This window comes from Sabethes cyaneus, chromosome 1 (genome assembly GCF_943734655.1).
Source record: "Sabethes cyaneus chromosome 1, idSabCyanKW18_F2, whole genome shotgun sequence".
In the NCBI taxonomy this organism is placed as follows: Eukaryota; Metazoa; Arthropoda; class Insecta; order Diptera; family Culicidae; genus Sabethes; species Sabethes cyaneus.
Window position 1 is genome coordinate 69,305,133 of NC_071353.1, and position 19,565 is coordinate 69,324,697.

General features: G+C 38.2%; 1 protein-coding gene across 1 annotated transcript in view; it reads left to right on the forward strand.

Moving 5' to 3' along the window:
* Positions 1–19,565, forward strand: part of LOC128745793 (cilia- and flagella-associated protein 43) — a 70,455-nt gene that overhangs the window by 18,142 nt on the left and 32,748 nt on the right. Inside the window, exons 4-11 of the mRNA XM_053842869.1 lie at positions 6,173–7,371; positions 10,307–10,688; positions 10,748–10,872; positions 10,931–11,276; positions 11,332–11,766; positions 11,823–12,325; positions 12,380–12,623; positions 12,674–12,802. Of these exons, the coding sequence (XP_053698844.1) occupies positions 6,173–7,371; positions 10,307–10,688; positions 10,748–10,872; positions 10,931–11,276; positions 11,332–11,766; positions 11,823–12,325; positions 12,380–12,623; positions 12,674–12,802 (3,363 nt within the window). The remainder of the gene's footprint in view (positions 1–6,172; positions 7,372–10,306; positions 10,689–10,747; positions 10,873–10,930; positions 11,277–11,331; positions 11,767–11,822; positions 12,326–12,379; positions 12,624–12,673; positions 12,803–19,565) is intronic.

Sequence of the window (19,565 nt, forward strand, 5' to 3'; positions counted from 1 at the left end):
GTCGTCGTAATCTCGTCGAGGTTTTTGCACTCGACCAGAACACGCTGCGACAGCGCCTTTACCTGTCCCGCTTCGCCCAGGGACTGCTCTACCAGTTTCTGGTAATTCGAACTCTGGACCGTTGGGTCCTTTTTGAGCTCGAAGAGCACCCTGCCTGGGTTCGGCGGGTCTTTACTACGTTGGCCCCAAGCTCCTGCAACTTGGGGTCCACTCGAACCTTACGCAGTAGTTCGGCGTACGACAGCTCACCTGTCAGCTTCACTACTAAGGCGTCGCCCTTATGGACGCGCCTTGGCTTTGGCTTTGCAGCCGCAGCCTCGCTCGGTTTCGGCCTCGGCGGTTTAGGCGGTTTACGCCTAACCACCTGCCATTCCTCCTCCCCGGTCCCGGAAGCACCATCCGGGACCGCCTCCGCACGTTCGCTGGTAGAGGCGCGAGCCGAAGTCCGCTGCCTCTTGGCTACCAGCGTTGGTCCATGGTCGGGCGTAGCCGCCTTGCGCTTGGCAAGCGGCGTACGCGCCTGACTAGGCATGGCCACAGCCTTAGCGGCTATGACCAGAGCTTCGGCGATTTCGCATCGCTGCAGAAGCTCTTGCCTCTCAACCTCGGCAGCTACGACGGTAGAGCGGAGGCTCACCGCCAGCTTTTTAATGTCGAGGTGGACATTTGACCTAGAGTTGATGAACGAGTACAACTCGTCCACCAACTTTTTGGCTTCCTCCAGCTTGCAACTGGCAGGAGGAAGCCCAACTTCGCCCTCAAGAGGGTGCACCACGCCCTCCGTTGACATTTGCCTACCGCTGTCGCTCGCCCTCTTGGCTGAGCTAGCAGTGGTGGCCACCTGCGTTCTAACTGGGGTGTTAGACTTTGGTGGAGTCAACTTCCTCTTCGGTATCGCCCCCGTTTTCGGGGGGCTTCCCTGCATGGGCTGTGCCCCCGATTTCGGCGGGCTTCCCTTCTTGGGTCGCGCCCCCGATAACGGGGGGCTACCTGTCTTTACTGTTGGTGACCTGGCCAACTTACTACTTTTGGCAAAGATGTCATCTTTGCCACTAGTAGCACCCGTATTCGCTCCCTCTTTAAAATTTAAAAATTTGTCCATTCGAAAGGGTCCCAACTCTAAGCCGCTATCTCCACTCGTAATTGTGTAGTCGCCTTAACGATCCCATGGTGATCTATGCAAGCAGGGAGGCCATGGCTAGGGACACTCCCCCCTACCCTTCATGGGGGCAGGGATGTCAGCATCCGATCAGCGTTAGTCAGGAATGTATCATCTGAGCCTACACCACCGCACTTTGACGTGAGTGACGAGCTTTGAACGTACCTAGAGACCAACTACGGTTTTAACGGGACGGAAGGCAGCTGTACCATTAGCCTACTCGCCGTTTCAGGAAGGTACCACCCTTCCTTACATAAGGTAGTAGAATAGCACAGCCGTCAGCCCTATAGCGCCAAATCCAAACGTTTATTCCCGCCCGTCCAGTACACCGTAATTAGGATCTTCCTGGAACCGATCCTAATGTGCCCATGGCACTCCTGACCCGGCTTTTTTGCTTAAAGTCCTGAGCTCTAACAGGACGCTACTACGTCCGCAGCTGGCTTATAGGAATTGAGCCCCGCTCGCCTCTTTACACCACTGCGCCACGCTAACCGCAAACACTACGGCGCCCGCAGCTGGCTTATAGGAGTTGAGCCCCGCTCGCCTCTTTACACCACTACGCCACGCTACCCTCAGGCACAACGTGCCCCCCTTTCCCTGTTAGCACACAACTGAGGGTGCAACCAAAGACTGGAATTTGGTCGACCCTAGGCCCAGTTGCGTCCCGGCAACGCTTTCACCTCTGTTGTGACCTTGTCCAGGTTTTTCTCTTCAACGATCGTCTCCTGAGACAAAGCTTTTACTTGAGCTTCGCTACCGAGCGCTGTCTCGACTTGCGCCTTGAAGGCCGCGCTCTTCACCTCCGGGTCTCTCTTGAGCTCGAAGAGCAACTCGCCACTCTGGGTTCTCTGGGTTTTCACGACCTTTTCCCCTAACTCTTTCAGCTTCGGTTCGTCCCTCATTCTCTTGAGGAGATCGGCATACGTCGTCTTCTCGCCCTTCACTCCAACAATCAGAGCGTCGCCTCTGCTCCGGATCCGGCGAGGTTGGGGTCTCTCCCTATTCTTCGCCTTTTTTTCCGCTTCTTCGCGTTCTGCCGGAATTTCCCCGTGCATCTGCTTCTTCTATGCAAGCGTGTATGTGTGTTTGTATGTGTGTTTGTATGTATGTATGTATGTATGTATGTATGTATGTATGTATGTATGTATATATGTATGTATGTATGTATGTATGTATGTATGTATGTATGTATGTATGTATGTATGTATGTATGTATGTATGTATGTATGTATGTATGTATGTATGTATGTATGTATGTATGTATGTATGTATGTATGTATGTATGTATGTATGTATGTATGTATGTATGTATGTATGTATAATGTTTGTGTGTACAATTTACAGTTTTGTAATTTGCATTGAAATACAGGAAAAGTGATGAAGAGCAATTCCTCAACTAACAAAACGGTTTGATTCGACTATTTTTGATTGAAATGAAATTTTGCTGATATGTTGGATACCACTCAAGGGTTCTTTTTTCATGAAACTTTTTTTTCGTCAAGCGTAATTTTTCAAACGGGCGTATTTTGAAATGAGGTTATTATGTTTTTAAAATTTCATATCTCAAAACCTACTTATCTGTTTTATTTTTAAATACAGACCTCACCATTTTGAACAGTTACGCTTGATGAAAAAGATTAAGTTTCATTGAAAATATATCCTTACGTGGTATCAAACGCATCAGCAAAATTTTATTTCAATTAAAAATAGTCAAAACAAAAATGAATGTTTTTCCAGCGTTTTAAGCAGGAAAATATTTCAATCGTAATTTTCGTCTCTTACTGTTACCCGCAATCGGAAATGTTTGTGACACTACTTTTGCAGTATTTCTTTCATTCTAACTTGGTATTTGAATTATTGATTTACTACATATATTCATTCTGGAGTCTAAGAGGAAAATACAATAATTGCTCGCAGTAAATTGATGTTTAAAAATATGGCTAACTGAATTATAAATACACTAGAGGACCCGGCGCACGTTGCTGCGCCATTCTAAAAAGGGGGTACATGCATAGTCCTGAAGATTTGATTAATTGTAATCTTGCAACCAAGAGCTTTCTTTTTGACTACCCAAGATATTCCTAAATCATGCAGCAAATTTCTAATCCAACGCATCAGCATTTGTGACTCGAGCAGCCCAACGTAACAATTTGGGTTTTATTACCAACTCTTAAAATGGTAATGTTGGCAAAATCGTAATAAAACTTCAGTGCAGTTCGATTGAAATCAGTTGAAAACTGGTCAGAAACCATAACCTTAGTGTAATCACAACATTATTTTCTTCATATTTTCATTTCAACAATGTATTTTCTCTTCAATTTTCTTTTTAAAATAAGTAGTATATTATCTTACTTTTATTTAATTTGACCCATTATCTAGACTTCACCGATTCATTCTTAGCAATTTTGTTCCAAATTTATCTTATATTTTAGTATGGACGGCAACACTCGCGAGTTCGATTACTTTATGAATATTGCAAAAAATTCTGTTTAATTTGTATGAGAGCCCTCCCCCCTTCCAGAGGGGAGAGGAAACTCAATACGCTATAGAAAAAAATTCTGCCTCCAATAACTTCCAAATTCATTTGCTTGATTAATAGTCGAGTTATAGGGAAATTTGTGTTTTATTTGTATGGGAGCCCCCCCTCTTAAAGGAAGGAGGTTTCTCAATCTACCATAGAGGAAAAAATTCTACCTCCAAAAACCTTCACAGGCCAAATTTGGTTCCATTTGCTTGATTAGTTCCCAAGTTATAGAGAAATTTGTGTTTCATTTGTATGGGAGCCCCCCCCCCTTCTAGAGGGGGAGGGGTCTCAAACCATGCTAACAACATTCCTCACATCAAACACAATGTGTATGGCAAGTTTCATCAAAATCCGTCGAGTGGTTTGCGAGTCTATACCGGACACACGAACAGCATTTCATTTATATATATATATATAAATATAAATAATATAATATAATATATATATATAGATAGAAGATAGATAGATATTCAGACACTAAGAAATAAAAAAAAAGATCTAGTAGAAAGGCCAGGTCACTCCGCTAGGTGAATTAACTCGAGTTTTATTATGTAGATTTATTTATTTATTTCTTTATTTATTTATTTATTTATTTATTTATTTATTTATTTATTTATTTACTTTTTAATGGGGTTTTCAACCTATATTTTGTTATACCTGAAAAGAAAAATAATGAAACGAGCCAATATAGTCCCTAAGTTGATTGACATTTCCTCTTACCAACGCGTAAATCTAGAGATATAATAGCACCCTACACGCTTGAGTAAATTATTTACCGAAAGTAACGAAAAATGCATTTAAGTATGATGTACCAGTGGCACATAACCCCGATAATCAATACAAACTTGCCGTTTAAGTAACTAAATCTTTACAGGGAATAAATTTATTCCATCGCAAAAACTAAATCTGTTATGTAAACAAGGTTGTCAGTATCTGTCAAATCGGGTTCGTGACGTCACCTCGATTTGGTCTACAACACAGGACCATTTTTTAAACTTAAAATGATAAGAAGGAGTGATTAATTTCGCAATACGTTTTTCTTTTGTACAATGTGACACACATGTATTCGAACAAAAACAAAGTCATATATCTGGACATTAAATAAACAGAAAACTTATGCAATTTAATTCCACTATATTTTATTTTTAACCGATACGTATTTCGCCTACGACTTGCAGGCTTCCTCAGTGTCTGTTTTCGAACTTTCGAAATTCGATTACAGACAGTGCGGAAGTCTGCAAGTCGTAGGCGAAATACGTATCTGGCAAGAATAAAATATACATAGTAGAATTAAATTGGATAAGTTTTCTTTTTATTTAATTTCCAGGTTTCGTATTCTACTAAGAAGCTCCAAAAACTTCAGTCAAAGTCATATACACTGAAGTCGCTTTTTACGCGGTTTTTTATACGCGACTATTTTTACGCGGTTTTCGGAATTTACGCGGTTTTACGCGGTTTTACGCGGTTTTCGGAATTTACGCGGTTTTTAAGCGGTTTTCGGAATTTACGCGGTTTTTTACGCGGTTTTTGGAATTTACGCGGATGTGCTCAAAACGTCTATTTCTTCGCGTAGTGTTGAAATCCACAAAGTTTTTTTTACGCGAAACTTTGGTTTTTTACGCGGTTTTCGGAATTTACGCGGTTTTTTTACGCGGTTTTGATTTACGCGGGACGTATCCTGCGCGTAAAAAGCGACTTGAGTGTATAGTCAAAGTCATATTACTCTAATAAATCCTGAATTTCGAACTTTACTTTTAGAAGTTGTTTACCCATAGATACAGAGCACAAAAAACAATAATTGAATCGTTTGTTTGAGAAACCCCTCAAGTCCACTCGACACTATTGTTGAAAAACAACAAAAAACTGATTTTCTCATAATTTTGAACCAATCCTTATATTTTTTGCTATGAGGTTCTATAATAGTATCTAAAATGCATTATGTAGATTTATCTTTTGATCAAAATAATGATTCTAGCTCAAATTAGGTACACAAATCCTTTTCCTCTGGCACGTGCACACCGAACGAGACACAATACGAAAATGGAACTACGTCAAGTAAGACTTAAGTCATGATGCCACACACACATGGTCTTAGTTTGATTGTATTAATTGTATATGCCGCTGCAAGCATACAACGATTTTTGTTCGAATACATATGTGTCACAATGTAAAATGTAATTTATATATCGACAATTTCTTAATTTAGATTACGTACACGCCTCAACGAATTGGTAAGAGACAATTCTCACTGTGGTAAAAACATTAGTTAGTTAGTTGTTACTTCAACAAAAATCAAGGTAAGCATGTTCTCCGTTCTAAAATAATAATATACTCTTTCGTATTACCATAATTGGTGCCATTACTTTATTTGGTACTTCTGCTCTAGTTACATTCGAATCAAAGGTGTATGACACAAATGTCCGCCTATTTGCAAAAACGTATTTTTGGTAGAATACCTACTAATCTTTTGCATAACATTATAATTTCAGTTCTCTGGCAGCACTGGACAAATGAATCGAATTATACAAGCAGCCAATGAACCTGGGTCTTTTGCGCCCCTAATTTACTACTGTAAAGGAGGGCTATTTCTTCGCAATCCCAACGGAAATATCAGCTTTTACAAACGACAAAAGAATATTTACATTCAAATATGGAACACTGATTCAGCAGTACAGTTCGCTTCATTATTGTACTATTCCACAAGCAACGGGCTCTATGGTATAACTTCAAATGGGAACCTAGTGCTGACAACAGTGGACAACGACCTACGAAACGTGGAACATGTACCAGTTATGGAATTCGAGATGCAATTCACATGCTTTTTGTTCGTAAACCCTTTGACTGAAGTTGTAGTTGGCCTCAATAGTGCAAGTGAACTGATAGTAATAGATGTAAAAACTGGAATGAAACTGGCCAAATATTTCATAGACAAAATAAGCTGCATGCAAGAGCACCCTTTATATCCTTTTATATCAGTGGCTACGTTAACAGGAATAGTGTATTTAGTTTCGTTATACCGTCCAGAGAAACCATGTTTGCTTGCGGATTTTTATCTAGGTTATTGTACCATTTCGCGAATACGGTTTTCTGAAGATGGATTGTATATGGTTGTTATCGATGAACGCAACAATGTCTTCGTTATCAAAGGACTACCTGGCAAACAGATGGATGTAATCTATCATTGTTCTATATCTATAACAGAAAACATATCACACCCAATACTTATGGTTTCTGCAGAAAACATAGAAATTATTGCATTAGTTGCAAATAACGAGAAAGAACCATCAAATAAACTCACTATTATCGTTATTTCTGTTTGTAACGGAAAACATAACATAACGACCGAAGAACTGCAGAAAAAATATATTCAATTCGAACGCAAATTTGGTTGCCTATCAGGATCAAACAGGATGTATGCTGTCGGATATCTAACCAATGAAATCGATATTCTAGAGATAGTAGAAGATGACACAAAATGTTTGCAAGTTAAAATTGTATCGACAATCGAGGTAAAGCACCAAATCCCACATTTCTCCATTTATGCGAATCAGCACCATCTATCAACATGGAGCATTGATGGTTTGGTCACGATATTTGATGTTAAAACTGATAAACTGCTGGCTTTTTTTATTACCGAACACCACATAGACGGAGGAATTTTACTGGCGAGAGCTGATTTGAACCGTTTGTAAGTAAACATGCAACGACAGATTAAATATCCATACGAAATATCGTTTTGATGAAATTCTAATAGGCAGGGCTTGTTCGTTCACTTTGACTCAATTTTGATTCATTTGACAGTACCGTCTCAGCTGAGTAAAACTTGACAAAGTTGTATATGGAACATTTGTAGAACTAGTTATCATCTTCAATTTTGCTGAATAAAGTTTTGCTGTATCTGTTGTAGTTACGATGCTACAAAGCTAGTACATCATTAGTAACTAAATGAGCACCGTAAATACAAAAGATGCAGTAAAACTTTATTCAGCAAAATTGTAGATAATAACTGGTTCTACAAATGTCCCATATATAACTTTGTCAAATTTTGCTCGACTGAGACGGTACTGTCAAATGAATCAGCATTGAGTCAAAGTGAACGAAAAAGCCCTGCTAATAGGGTAAATTAACCATTAGTGGACCCTTTAGTGATTGAGTTATTTTCATCTATTAATTATTTTAAACTGGTAATGCTAAACATCCAACTGATCTGAAACGACAGAAAGTCAATTATATCTCGTAAACCATATGATGCAGACACTTAGTATCTTCGGCAAAGTTTAATGAAATCCAAAGATCTACAACTTTGCGAACACGTGAACATGCTATCTAGTTCCTATAAAAAGTTAATTTTTGCAAATATGTTATCCCCTTAATATATAATTGTATGAAAATGTCAACAGATGCAGAATAGTGCTTACGTTGCACGAAGATACGAAGATGCAGAATACTTTTTTAAGAAACTTTTCCGAAGACAACTAAGCTCAGAATGTCAGGAAAAACTTTTTACCGTCTTTTTCCAGAATGTTCCCTCTGAGCGACAATGTGCCGTGTGGTCGTCATCATGGAAAATTGCTAATAAAGTGCAAAGAACTTCGAGCTGTTTTGTGGGCTAACTGTATCTGTATCAGGAAAGCTTAAATTATGATACAGTATATCAAATTGCTATAAACTATAGTTAGCTTCCAATAACGTCTTATTTTCGAGCTTGCTAGTAGAATTGAGTGACTATTTTTAAGATCATAAAATTCAATTAACGGGTGACAACTAAAATTTTGGAATTTTTTCGAGGCCCCTATACTTAACAACAAACGAGCTCAGGGAGAAATGAGAGTGTGTATGTGTTAGCTGTTTCTATTCTCTATCTGTCAGTATTTTTTGTTTTGTTTATGCTTGCCAAGTTTTGCTTACAACGGCGTCAAAACAAGAAGCATTCCTCGAGCGTGTTGTACACTTCTACGAATTTCCACAGAAATCTTGGGAAAAAGTACCGTAAAGTACAACATTTCAAAAGCGAATATGTTGCGGCTTCGACTGTTTACCAAATCCTAAGATGCCCAACAACTATTCGCAAGCAATGTAGTAGAAGGCCAGCCAAAATTATGGACGCAGAAGGACATCGTTCTCTTTCTCGTTTCTTCAACAACAAGCCCTCTGGTTTGGCAATCAATTAAGATGCACCAGGCGAATGTTTGCACAAAATTTTGATCCCGTTTCTACAAAAACATCATGCAGATGAACAATATGTATTTTAGCTGGATAGAGCATCATCGCATTACGCCAAAAAAACACTATCGTTTCTGAATACCCATTCGATTCCATTTTTACCCAAAAACCACGACCCGTAAAATCTGTCTCCGTGCGCCCAATCAAAGATTTCTTCGGGGTTTTGAGTTCCTTGGTGTAAAAAAATAAGAGATCTTACACATGAATTTCAACGTGCAAATATTGATAATCTTGTTTCATTTGTCAATCATTCGGGTATCAAAAGCGTTTCCCTTCGATTTAACGTGAAATGGAATATTTCATATGGGAAACAAGTTAAACAACCATGGTTTTCCAACAAACCTTCAATCAACATGGCAGTCACTGCCTTCGCACTGCAAATCCACGTGTCCATCCACCATTAGATCGTATCCTGTTACAATCCACATGAAATTAAGGTGTAAGTTTTTATTAATATTTCACTGGTTTTACACGTTTAATCAAAGCGTCCTTAAGGCGTTTAATCAAAGGGTCTTTAAGGCGTTTAGTCAAACTCTTATGAAATGCCATTCTATTTAAAATTCACGTGGCTTTCACGATGAGTTGATGTGAATATTAGGTCATCTCAAAGTGTTTTACCCATGGTTTCCCCATTGAATATGATTCATGTGTTATTCTTATGAAACTGTAGGGATTAGCACTAGGAGAATATCTATGTGATCTGCACATTCAACGCACGTGTATAGTTTTTTCAGTGCACTTCTGATTCGTCACCGTCACGTCAACGATTACCGTCCGCGAAAAAGACACGTTCGTCTCGTTTGAGGCTCTGCCATTCATGTATTAGGACTTCGCCGCGTTTATTTTAAGCCCAATCCTCCTAGACTCTGCTTTCAGTCTAGCGCAGATGGCCTTCGCCGTGGAAAATTTTCTGGCTTTAATATCAAAGTCATCTGCGTAGAAGATTTCCCCCTTTACTGAAAATCAAACCTCTCGTTTCGATATCTGCTCGTCGGATCACCTTAAGAGCGATGTTGAAAATCATGCTAGATAAGTTGTCAGCAGCACCCTGGCTGTTTTTCGAAGAGACTCGATTCTATGGACTCTCACTGCCTCTCCCAGCCGAGATTCGTACATACAACCCTACCTTGATGCCAACTGGGAGGCAAAATTTTAGCACTTGTCTTCTATTATTTCAATTTGATTTTTTGGTTGAATGAGAAACATTTAATTTCAACCAAAATAGATTTTAACTGGAAATAATTCCCTATTTCCTGAATAAACTCCTTACGGTTAGGCTATGTTAGATTTTTATCTTGTAAAATGTAAACATTTCTGGCTACGCCCGTGGTGCCTTTTCACTATCATCGATGTGTGCATACTTATAAATAACATAATATTATTGTACTATTGATTCTTAGATTCATTTGCACACTGAGCTATTCAGGCTATTTGGTTTGTACCAAAGTTAGACGCGTTGTTCCTACATTACAACGCTACGATGATATTAAACTTAGTTTGGAAACAGACGACATAAGGATTATGTTCAATACAACAATCACAAGACTGGTTTCCAAAGAACTACCCAGTACGCGCTGGATCGATTTGGAGAAAATAAATAAAACCCAAACTGAAAAATTAAAATTTGAATCTACGAAACAGAGTATTCTGAATGACTTCGAAAACATAAAACTAAATCTCAAAGAAATACTAAATACAAATGAAACGGCTACTGAGGATGAAATGTTGCCAATTCAATTATTTAATCTGAACTCTACTACCGCTAACCTATTAAGGGAGAAGGTAAGAACAATTATTTCTATTCGAGATAGTCACACTGTGTCCTTATAAATTATTTTCAGGCTAAAGTGAATCGAAATACAGAACATTGTCGATTACTCAGTTACATTGTTAACCAGGAACGAGCCAATGAGCATATTGTTCAAAAATGCTGGAGTATCATGGAACGAAAACCAATAAAAGTCAGGTAGAAAAAATATTTTTCGTTTAACCTAATTGCTCTAGTGAAATTTCACTTTTGCTAGGTCAATATTTAATAAACGTTCTGTAGAAAATTATCCATCGCTACCAAAAGAACGAAATGAGTTGTTTTTACAAAGAATAGGAGTATATCGTGAAACCGAGCAAATGGCTAGTCACGATGCTCTATTGCCTTGGAAACCAACACCTACTTACCTACTGGAGTCAATTCTAAATCGTGACCCTGACTACGGAAACGTGATAGATTTGTTGTCGAGTGCACAATTCCAAAAGCCAAATTCCCTCAACGGAACTACAACCCATATATTTGTAAAACCGATGCCACTACGTTATGAACAGTTGGAAGTCGTCACATTTGAGCAATTAAACTTCGAGAATGTGTGTGGAAAAGTAACACAGTCCATCGCAATTGCATGTTCATCTTAATAATGTTATAATTTTGTAGATAGAGATGCTGAAACTTCGTGAACTATTTAATAGTAAATTAGATCTACTAAAGACATTGAAAGATAACGAAATGGACACCGTGCTTAAACGCAACAATCGATTACGTGTCATTCAAAGTGAACTGTCTATCATGTCCAAACTTTTAAATACTATCGACTTTAAAAAAGAAACTATAGTAGATCCATGCTTTCAACCAGACGAAATTCCAGAGACAATAGTAGAAACCAAGAATGACGAGATAGCCGTGGCCCAATATTGTACTCCCAGCATGGAAAAAGTTCTTGCACTAGATAGAGCGGAAAAAATGCGAAGACAGCAGCAGCTTATGGCTAATGATTTTAAAGATCGTGCCCTTGTGGTAATGATGGATGGAGTTCTGGAACATCGCTGGGAAGACGAGATCAAAAAATCTCCTCCAATTCCCCATTGCCTGGTATAGTCATAATAACTATTAACTGTCATAACATTTTTGAATACAAATCATTCCAGGAAACCGGAAAAGATCCTCTATATTACAATGAAACTGATATCAGAGAAGTGAAAGATTATGAAGAGCAGCTTGATATTGTTATCCAAGAACGAATCCGTTACAAACAATTACTTGAGGTTGAAAAAAGTCACATTGTCGAGAGTTTAGAAAACCAGATAAAACAATTCAACATGAAAGTGGCGAAATGCTTGCTGGAAAAAATCTGTATAGAATCAGCTATCAGAGAGGAGGAGATGCGAATTCTTAAAAATACATTGTATAATCAGCAACGCCTTGTTTACGATCGAAAAGCAAATTCTTTGCGATCTAGCATTGACGACATTCAGAAACAAATCGATGATATAGCAGCGACAACTACCGAAATTCAAGAAAAAGTCAATGATTATAAGAATACTTACGAAACACTCAATACGAAAGATAAAATGTTAGACAAACAGTTCAAAATAAATTTTTTGGACAATGCCCAGTCAGCGATTGTCGATCAAGCTTACAAAATTTTCAAGTTGCCTAGATTAGATACTTTGCAATATATATTACTCATAAGCTTAATTTTTAGGAGACGCCCAAAGGTGCAGTTAAGAGCCGCAGTTACTGTGTCTATATTCCAAGATTTAGCCAAACGAATTACAGCCAAGAAAGTACCTCAACACAGTGATATACTTTTCCCACAAGAATGCTTAGAACATTTATCAGCCTGCGAAAATTTAGATCAAACAAATAATTGTCCTACCGGAATGGATAGCACCGTGTGGCAAACATTGTGCAAAATGCGACGAATTAAGATGGAGAGCGAATTCAGAGTACGGCAAATAAATCGATCATTATTAAACCTAAAGCATATTTTTTTCAGCTAAAAAGTTGTGAGATCCAGTTAGCAGACACAGAAGCAGCTTTGAATGCTTTTCAGCGGGAACTCGCGTCAAAAAAATATACATTTAGTACGTTAGAGAACAGGATGAATGAACTGCTGAAAAACAAGGTAATTGTACAAAAGTTTGTGTACCGTATTTTAGGATTACCGAAATAACGGCTATAGTTGCACAAATACTGGAAAATTTAACTTAAGGCACATGATTTAATCACAGACTAACATACGTAACACTGAAGCCTCGTTTAATTATCAACTAAAACGATGAATTTAAATTTTCCCACGAGTCTCAAAGAATGTTGCTGCGCTAGAACGCCGTTCGCCTACGTTAGCACTGCTATCAGGTATTAGGAATAGCATACCGTCATCCGAGGTTACTTGCAACCAGGGATGGAAAAAAATCGCTTCTAGCGATCAAGATCACAGAAGCGATCAGATTCAGATTCATTGACATCACTACTTGTAAGCGACAAACTCTTTGTCGCGATCCGCACAAATTATGACAAACCTCATGTCAGATCATGTTCATTGCATGATTGCGTTGAGAAATATAACAGATACAGACGATTGGTTGCGTGCATCGTATAATTCATAATACAAACAACACGGGTGACCTTTTTTCTCGCAGCTAGGTAAGATGTAACACTGTGATCGACTGCTGAGACTGTTTATAGAACAAAATCTTGTGACCAACGCTAAAGATTCACTATTTGTCATGATCTGTACGGATCGTGATTTGTGCGTGTGGCGATAACTCACAGGTTTTATCAAAATCACTGATCTTCCATCCCTGCTTGCAATACGTTTGAATTTTAACGTGGCATAACTTTTGAAATGTACCTGCACTTGAAGTTCAAGCGCAAATGGCAGCCAAAACTTGTATAGTAGTTTTTTTGTGTGTGTGGATATTATCATTACGACCAGCATTTTGATCTATTGTGATCTTATCCAGGTGTTGTTCCGCACTTCGTTGTTATTGCAGTATCGCTATAGAGTGAGCGAACTGCTTTTATTATCCGTGCTTAAAGTGTCGGTGTGTTTTCACCCCTTTTTCCCTCTACGCTTCTTACTACTTTTCAACCAATCTAGCACTAGAGCCAGGAAGTGCGGAGATTAGTTACAATCCTTGGACAAGAGGCTTCATTCGCACCTCGAGCAAGTATCATTCTTATAACCAGTCCCGGTTAAAGGCTTCATGGTCGGTAAAGCAGAGTTCAGCACAGAGTGGGGGTGTGTATGTGTGTATGTATGTGTTTCTTACTACTTATGCATTACCAATCTCGTTCCTAGAACTAGGAAGCGGAACAAGCTATAATTTGCCCTTGAACTAGAGGCTTCATTCCTACCTCAAGCAAGTAACACTCTTATAACTTGCCCTGGCAAGAGGCTTTCATTGTTATTAAATGCAGAAGGCAGTAGGAAGGATGTGGAGGGGCCTGAGAATAAACCCATGCTAAAGTCACTTAACATCGAATGGGCTGATTCTACTAAGATTCGAAGCCACGACCACTCGCTTGTTAAGGCAGACTCGGTAACCTTGCAGGCTTGCAGCTACAGGGCCCCCTGTATAGAGTAGTTGGCAATATCAAATTGTGTATAGGGAAAATTCCTGTATGACCGGTCAGGTCTCTATTCCCGGACACTAGCGATTTCTCAAACAAGGAATAATCAAAATCATCAAATTATTTGGGAAGAATAAGACAAATCAAAACTCCATCAAAATACTATTGTTCCTTTTTTCCAAATCTTTTTATCACTTCTTGTTTTTTAGAAATCGCCAGTGTCCGGGCAAAGAGGCCTGTCCGGCCATACAGGACTTCTCCCTATTAGAAAAAAGAATTATTACGCGAAACTGTAGAAAGCGCCGGATATAGGGGTGTTGCACGTAGGGTTAATTAACCATTAGTGGACCAGTTAGTACTTGAGTAGTTTTCTTCCACGAATTATTTTAAACTGGTAACGCTAAACACGCAACCGATGGCACTTACAATACTAGTTACTTTCGATTAAGCCTAAAAAAATATTAATTTATGTTGAAAATCTCTATATTTTGCACATTCTTTAAAACAGATTGGAATGTCCGTTTTCCTTTAATGTACCTTGTGGTGTACAATAGGATAGCGACCGGGTCCATTATAGGAATTCTAGTGTATTTTGCATGGAGAGGGTCCACTAATGGCATCTTTTGCATTGTTAACCTATAATGGACCCTCACTTGGCGAAAATATCGATTTTAAGGCATTAATAATTGAATGCAGCTAAATCTTTATAAACTGGAATGTGTGGCATGTTTAGTACTTTCTGTTTCGTGTTATATTTTCTCGGAAATAAGTATAGCACAAGCTAAAAAACGCCGAAACTGTACCCGAGGTCCATTATAGGTAAAGGGTACATTATAGGATAACTTACCCTATGTAAGAGAAATTTTCAGAATACAAGCAGTAATGAAGTAATTTGCGGTTTCGTCACTAACCAGAATGACATTAGCTGAGGATCGGTTATGTAGGAGTGAGAGGGGAGCGAAGAGTGGAGGAGAGGATCCGGGAGTTTGATATTTGATGTTTTTGATATTATTCCTACTGCAAACAGCCTCAGCGAGGGCCTCAGCTAATGTCAAAAAATCCTTATATGTGTACGTGGTGGAATACTTCATACTAGAGGCTTGTTTTGTGGCTTAACTTCTATCGCAACAGCTATCGGTTTTTAGAGATACCGTCAAATGGGGTAACTTGCAACAGCGGAGTAACATGCAACAACGCTATATCGATCCTATTTATTGCACTTTTTGATCTGTTATTTCAATTTTTAATCTATATCAGTCACTGAGTCTTGTTGTTAACAGTTCAAAGAAGCCTTAGATACTGTTTTTTTAACCTCTTTACTTTATTAAAATATTATGTAGACAACGTCAAATGAAATCTTAAGCTAGGAACATTTTGGTTTGTTTGAGGTGTCTCTTTTATAAATATAATGTACCTTATTAATATTTTCAAATTTTTTTTGATATTACTTGATTGATTTACAAACTGAATTTCTGGATATTGTAGAGACTTAAATGATGGAGTTCTGGTTAGTATAGACAATTCCGCGCGTATGTAGCGCCACAGTGGTAGAATTTGAGAACAGGTCGAATATTTATGCTCCAGGGTTTCCAATGCGCCACAATTTTCACAGTTTGGTGTGTCTCTGCGATTTTCTCTGTAGCTCAGATGAAGGTGGTCTAATTTCTCATTGCACAGTAGGTAAAATATGGATTTCTCATCAGATGATAATCCTTTCCTGTTTATATTTTTCCACACTTTACGCCAATTCCTAACGACGTCACGTTCTACGCGGTTTTCTGGAAGCCTATGAAGGAAATGCTTATATACCTTTTTTGCTGTCGATTCCGAAAGGACTTCTAACGGAATGCTGCTATTTTCTTTCAATATGTCCTTGAAGTGCGGCATTTCGTCAGGTATATTTTGAATATCTCTTCGACTCCTAGTTTGAAGAGCGTAATCATTTTGGTAAGGGAGTATTCCTCTGGTTTTCTGAAAGCGGTTTATTAATAGTGATTGGCTTTTACGTATCGGACAGTGTAGTCCAAGTCCTCCACTAATTTTTGGTTTAATAACTCGATGCGGGATTCCGGTCCACAGAAATTGAGAGATCTGTTTTTTGATTACTTTTCCTGTTCCAACTGGCAATGGTAGCATAGACGCAACATACCATAGTTTGGAGCATATATAGGTATTTATTAGCCAAGTTCTCTGCCCTAGGTTCATGATTCTGGTACGATTCAAGCCAATTAGAGCGTATGGTTAAGTTGATTTTCTGCTTTTTTGGTGATTTTTAAAAAAACCCACAAATGGTGTTAAATTCATCGTCAATTTTTCGTCTGTAAAACGTTTGTGTCGCCTACAAGCACTTCATATAAAAGAAGCCTAACATACATTTTTATATTAAAACAAAATAATTGATTTATGACGACTAGTTTTGTTTTTCCTGCTTGTTACCACATTATTCGTAAAGCAAGTACTTAAACGGGGTAACTTGCAACAGCTGATAGATATAAAAAGCTGTGTTCTCACTTCACGAGACAAGTTATCATTTAATTTTGCATCAAGCAATACTAAAGCACACCTGAAGAGTGGAAGATACTTTCGGTAAGTCGGAAATATACCAGTTTTTTTCTGCATACACTGAAAATGGCCATAGAAGAGGCCAAAAAGAAAATATTCTCACTGAGAGAAATCGACCAGCAATATGACAGTGTCTAATTACGATCACTCGTAACGTAATGAACATTCATATATTACTTAACCAAGATATCGGTGATTTTTAACTCCCCCGCTTCACTTCGTGATGCGATTTTACATAGTGAATATACGACATGTAATGCGTTGTTACACAACTCCCGCTCCCCTAAGTGCGATACGTAATATGTGAATGGTCCTTATAGAAGGCAGCTCTATCGGATCCAGACAAGGAATATCTACTGCATGAATAATATAAAAAGTTTAATTCGTAATTTCCGTTACGGGGCTTATAAATTATTTTCACCAACGTGACATAGGACATTTATGCGTATATTCATAGCAAAAGCATTAAAATCGCAAGTCGGATTATCATTTGCATATTCAAGTGAAAAAAAAACTCATACAAATCATTCGTTCAATTGCCAAAAAATATTACTTGTTGCAAATTACCCCATTGAAGAGGTTACTACCGCCATCCGGGGTGAGATTGTGCCAAAAACCAAAAATGTTTATTTGTGAAAATTTATTATATCTATAGAAACTGGTGACCTAAATTCAAAATGATGATGAACATAACATATTTATTCATAACTTTGAATGGAACACAGATAATATTAGCAAACTATTTAGCCTAAACAGGGTTTCAAAGTTCGCGATCAAAAATACGCGAAAGTAACGCTTATAAAAAATGTCCCGCGTAAACCAACCCAAACAAGAAATCGCATCAACTTACTGTTTTGAAGGTATATAAACTAATCATTTACAATGTATTGAAAGGTTATTATGCGTTGGATAAGTTTTGATTACGAAAATAATATTTTTCGAAACTTTGTACTTTTCGAGCTTCACGGGGGTGAGATTGTGCCAAGCCATAATGATTGATCCAATTTGTGGATTTCACATACACAACAAAAATACGTCAGTATACACCAGTACACTCACATGCTTCACTATGGAGCTCAATATTTTGACAGATTAGATTGAATCATTCATTTTGGAGCAAACAGCATCATAGGTCTGCTAATTAATTTAAACTAATTTTTACTTTTTCTCTGGAAATTTCAGATACTTTGAATAAACACTTTAATATAAGACGAATATATTATACCGTGTATAAACTGTTAGTTTTAAGGAGGGGGTAGGGGGGTGGGATAGGCTAGATGTGTTGCGGCCGTGGGTTCTCGAACGAAGTAATGGTTCCTTTTGTTAAATGATCAAATAGGTATGCCCCCTAAGGATACATCCCTTCATACATCTCCCTCTTGTTAACCCTAGAAATGCTACTGGCTATTTAAAGGCTGTCCATTTACTTCGAATTCATTTTTAGTTATTTCAGACCTCTCCGGGTTATTTTCGTTCATACTTTTTGTATGATGCGGCCTTTTTGGACGATCCCCTGCCCCTAATAGTCCACTTAGTTGATGGACGGCCCCATATGAACTACTTTATACTGATATTTATGTGTACTGTATATAAACATGTTAATGTTCACTGTTTAGGTTTTTAGCCTAACTTTATGTTTTTGGCACAATGTCACCCCCTAGAATGGGTGAGATTGTGCCAAAGTTCATGTACTTCCAGTAAAACCAGGTTTCATTGTAACTAAACCATCTCTACGGTAGTTGTTAATTGAACAATTTAGTATATATTGACAGGTTTGAAATCAACTTAGTTCCTAAATTGTGTGTATACTGAGCCAAAGAACAAAAATATATGCTTTTTGGCAGAATCTCGCCCCGGATGACGGTGCTAATAAATTAGTTAAAAAATTCTACAATAGCCAATATTGATCGCATATTTTTCTCAATATGTGAAATTGTTCTATTCTAGACCTAATAACTTTGTATTAATTAAATATTCTCAAATGTACTACAGATAAGTTTTTACTTGCCCTCATAGTTGTGAACTGTTGCAAGTTACCCCGTTTGACGGTATCCGGTGAAAATGCAGCGAGTACACTCTAAAAAATTGACACGCCCCATCCACGTGCAAAATTATGTAAACTCCTGTACAACAATTTACATGGGGTTCAGGTGCTACACTCAAAATAATGTTCACGTCGATATTACGGGAAAAGTTATGTGAATATTTTCCATCCAACTTTTCCCGTACTATATACGTGAATTTCACGTAGTTTGCGTTAGTTTACGTGGAAATCAGATAGATGTTATTGTATTTTCCAATAATGTTAAACTGAAAGTCACGTAACTCCGTGTAGAGAAATTTACGTGATTTTTCACGTGGAAAGGACGTGTGGATTATTTTGCGTGTAGTTAATGGAAAAATTGATAAAATTTACTGGGATCGCACATAAATCAGTTAGTATGAGTGCAAGTTCAACAATTCATGTGAATGTTACATGAAAAGCGCGGTGGATGAAAATCACATATGTTTTCACGTAAACTTAACGTGCCGATTTTTTAGAGCGTAGGCGAGCTCCGAATTGCTTTCTAGAGATTTGTGCAATTTTTCATAATTTTCAATTTTTCTGGAGATGCCGAAAGAGAAAACAAACATGATGCAGATGCAAACCTAACAACTTAGTTGTTTCGAGGTACGAATTACGATGCTGGTCTAACAAGCCAGTCGTCGTATTTTCGATTCTCGGCTAGGCGGTGCTGGTGAATAGAGTC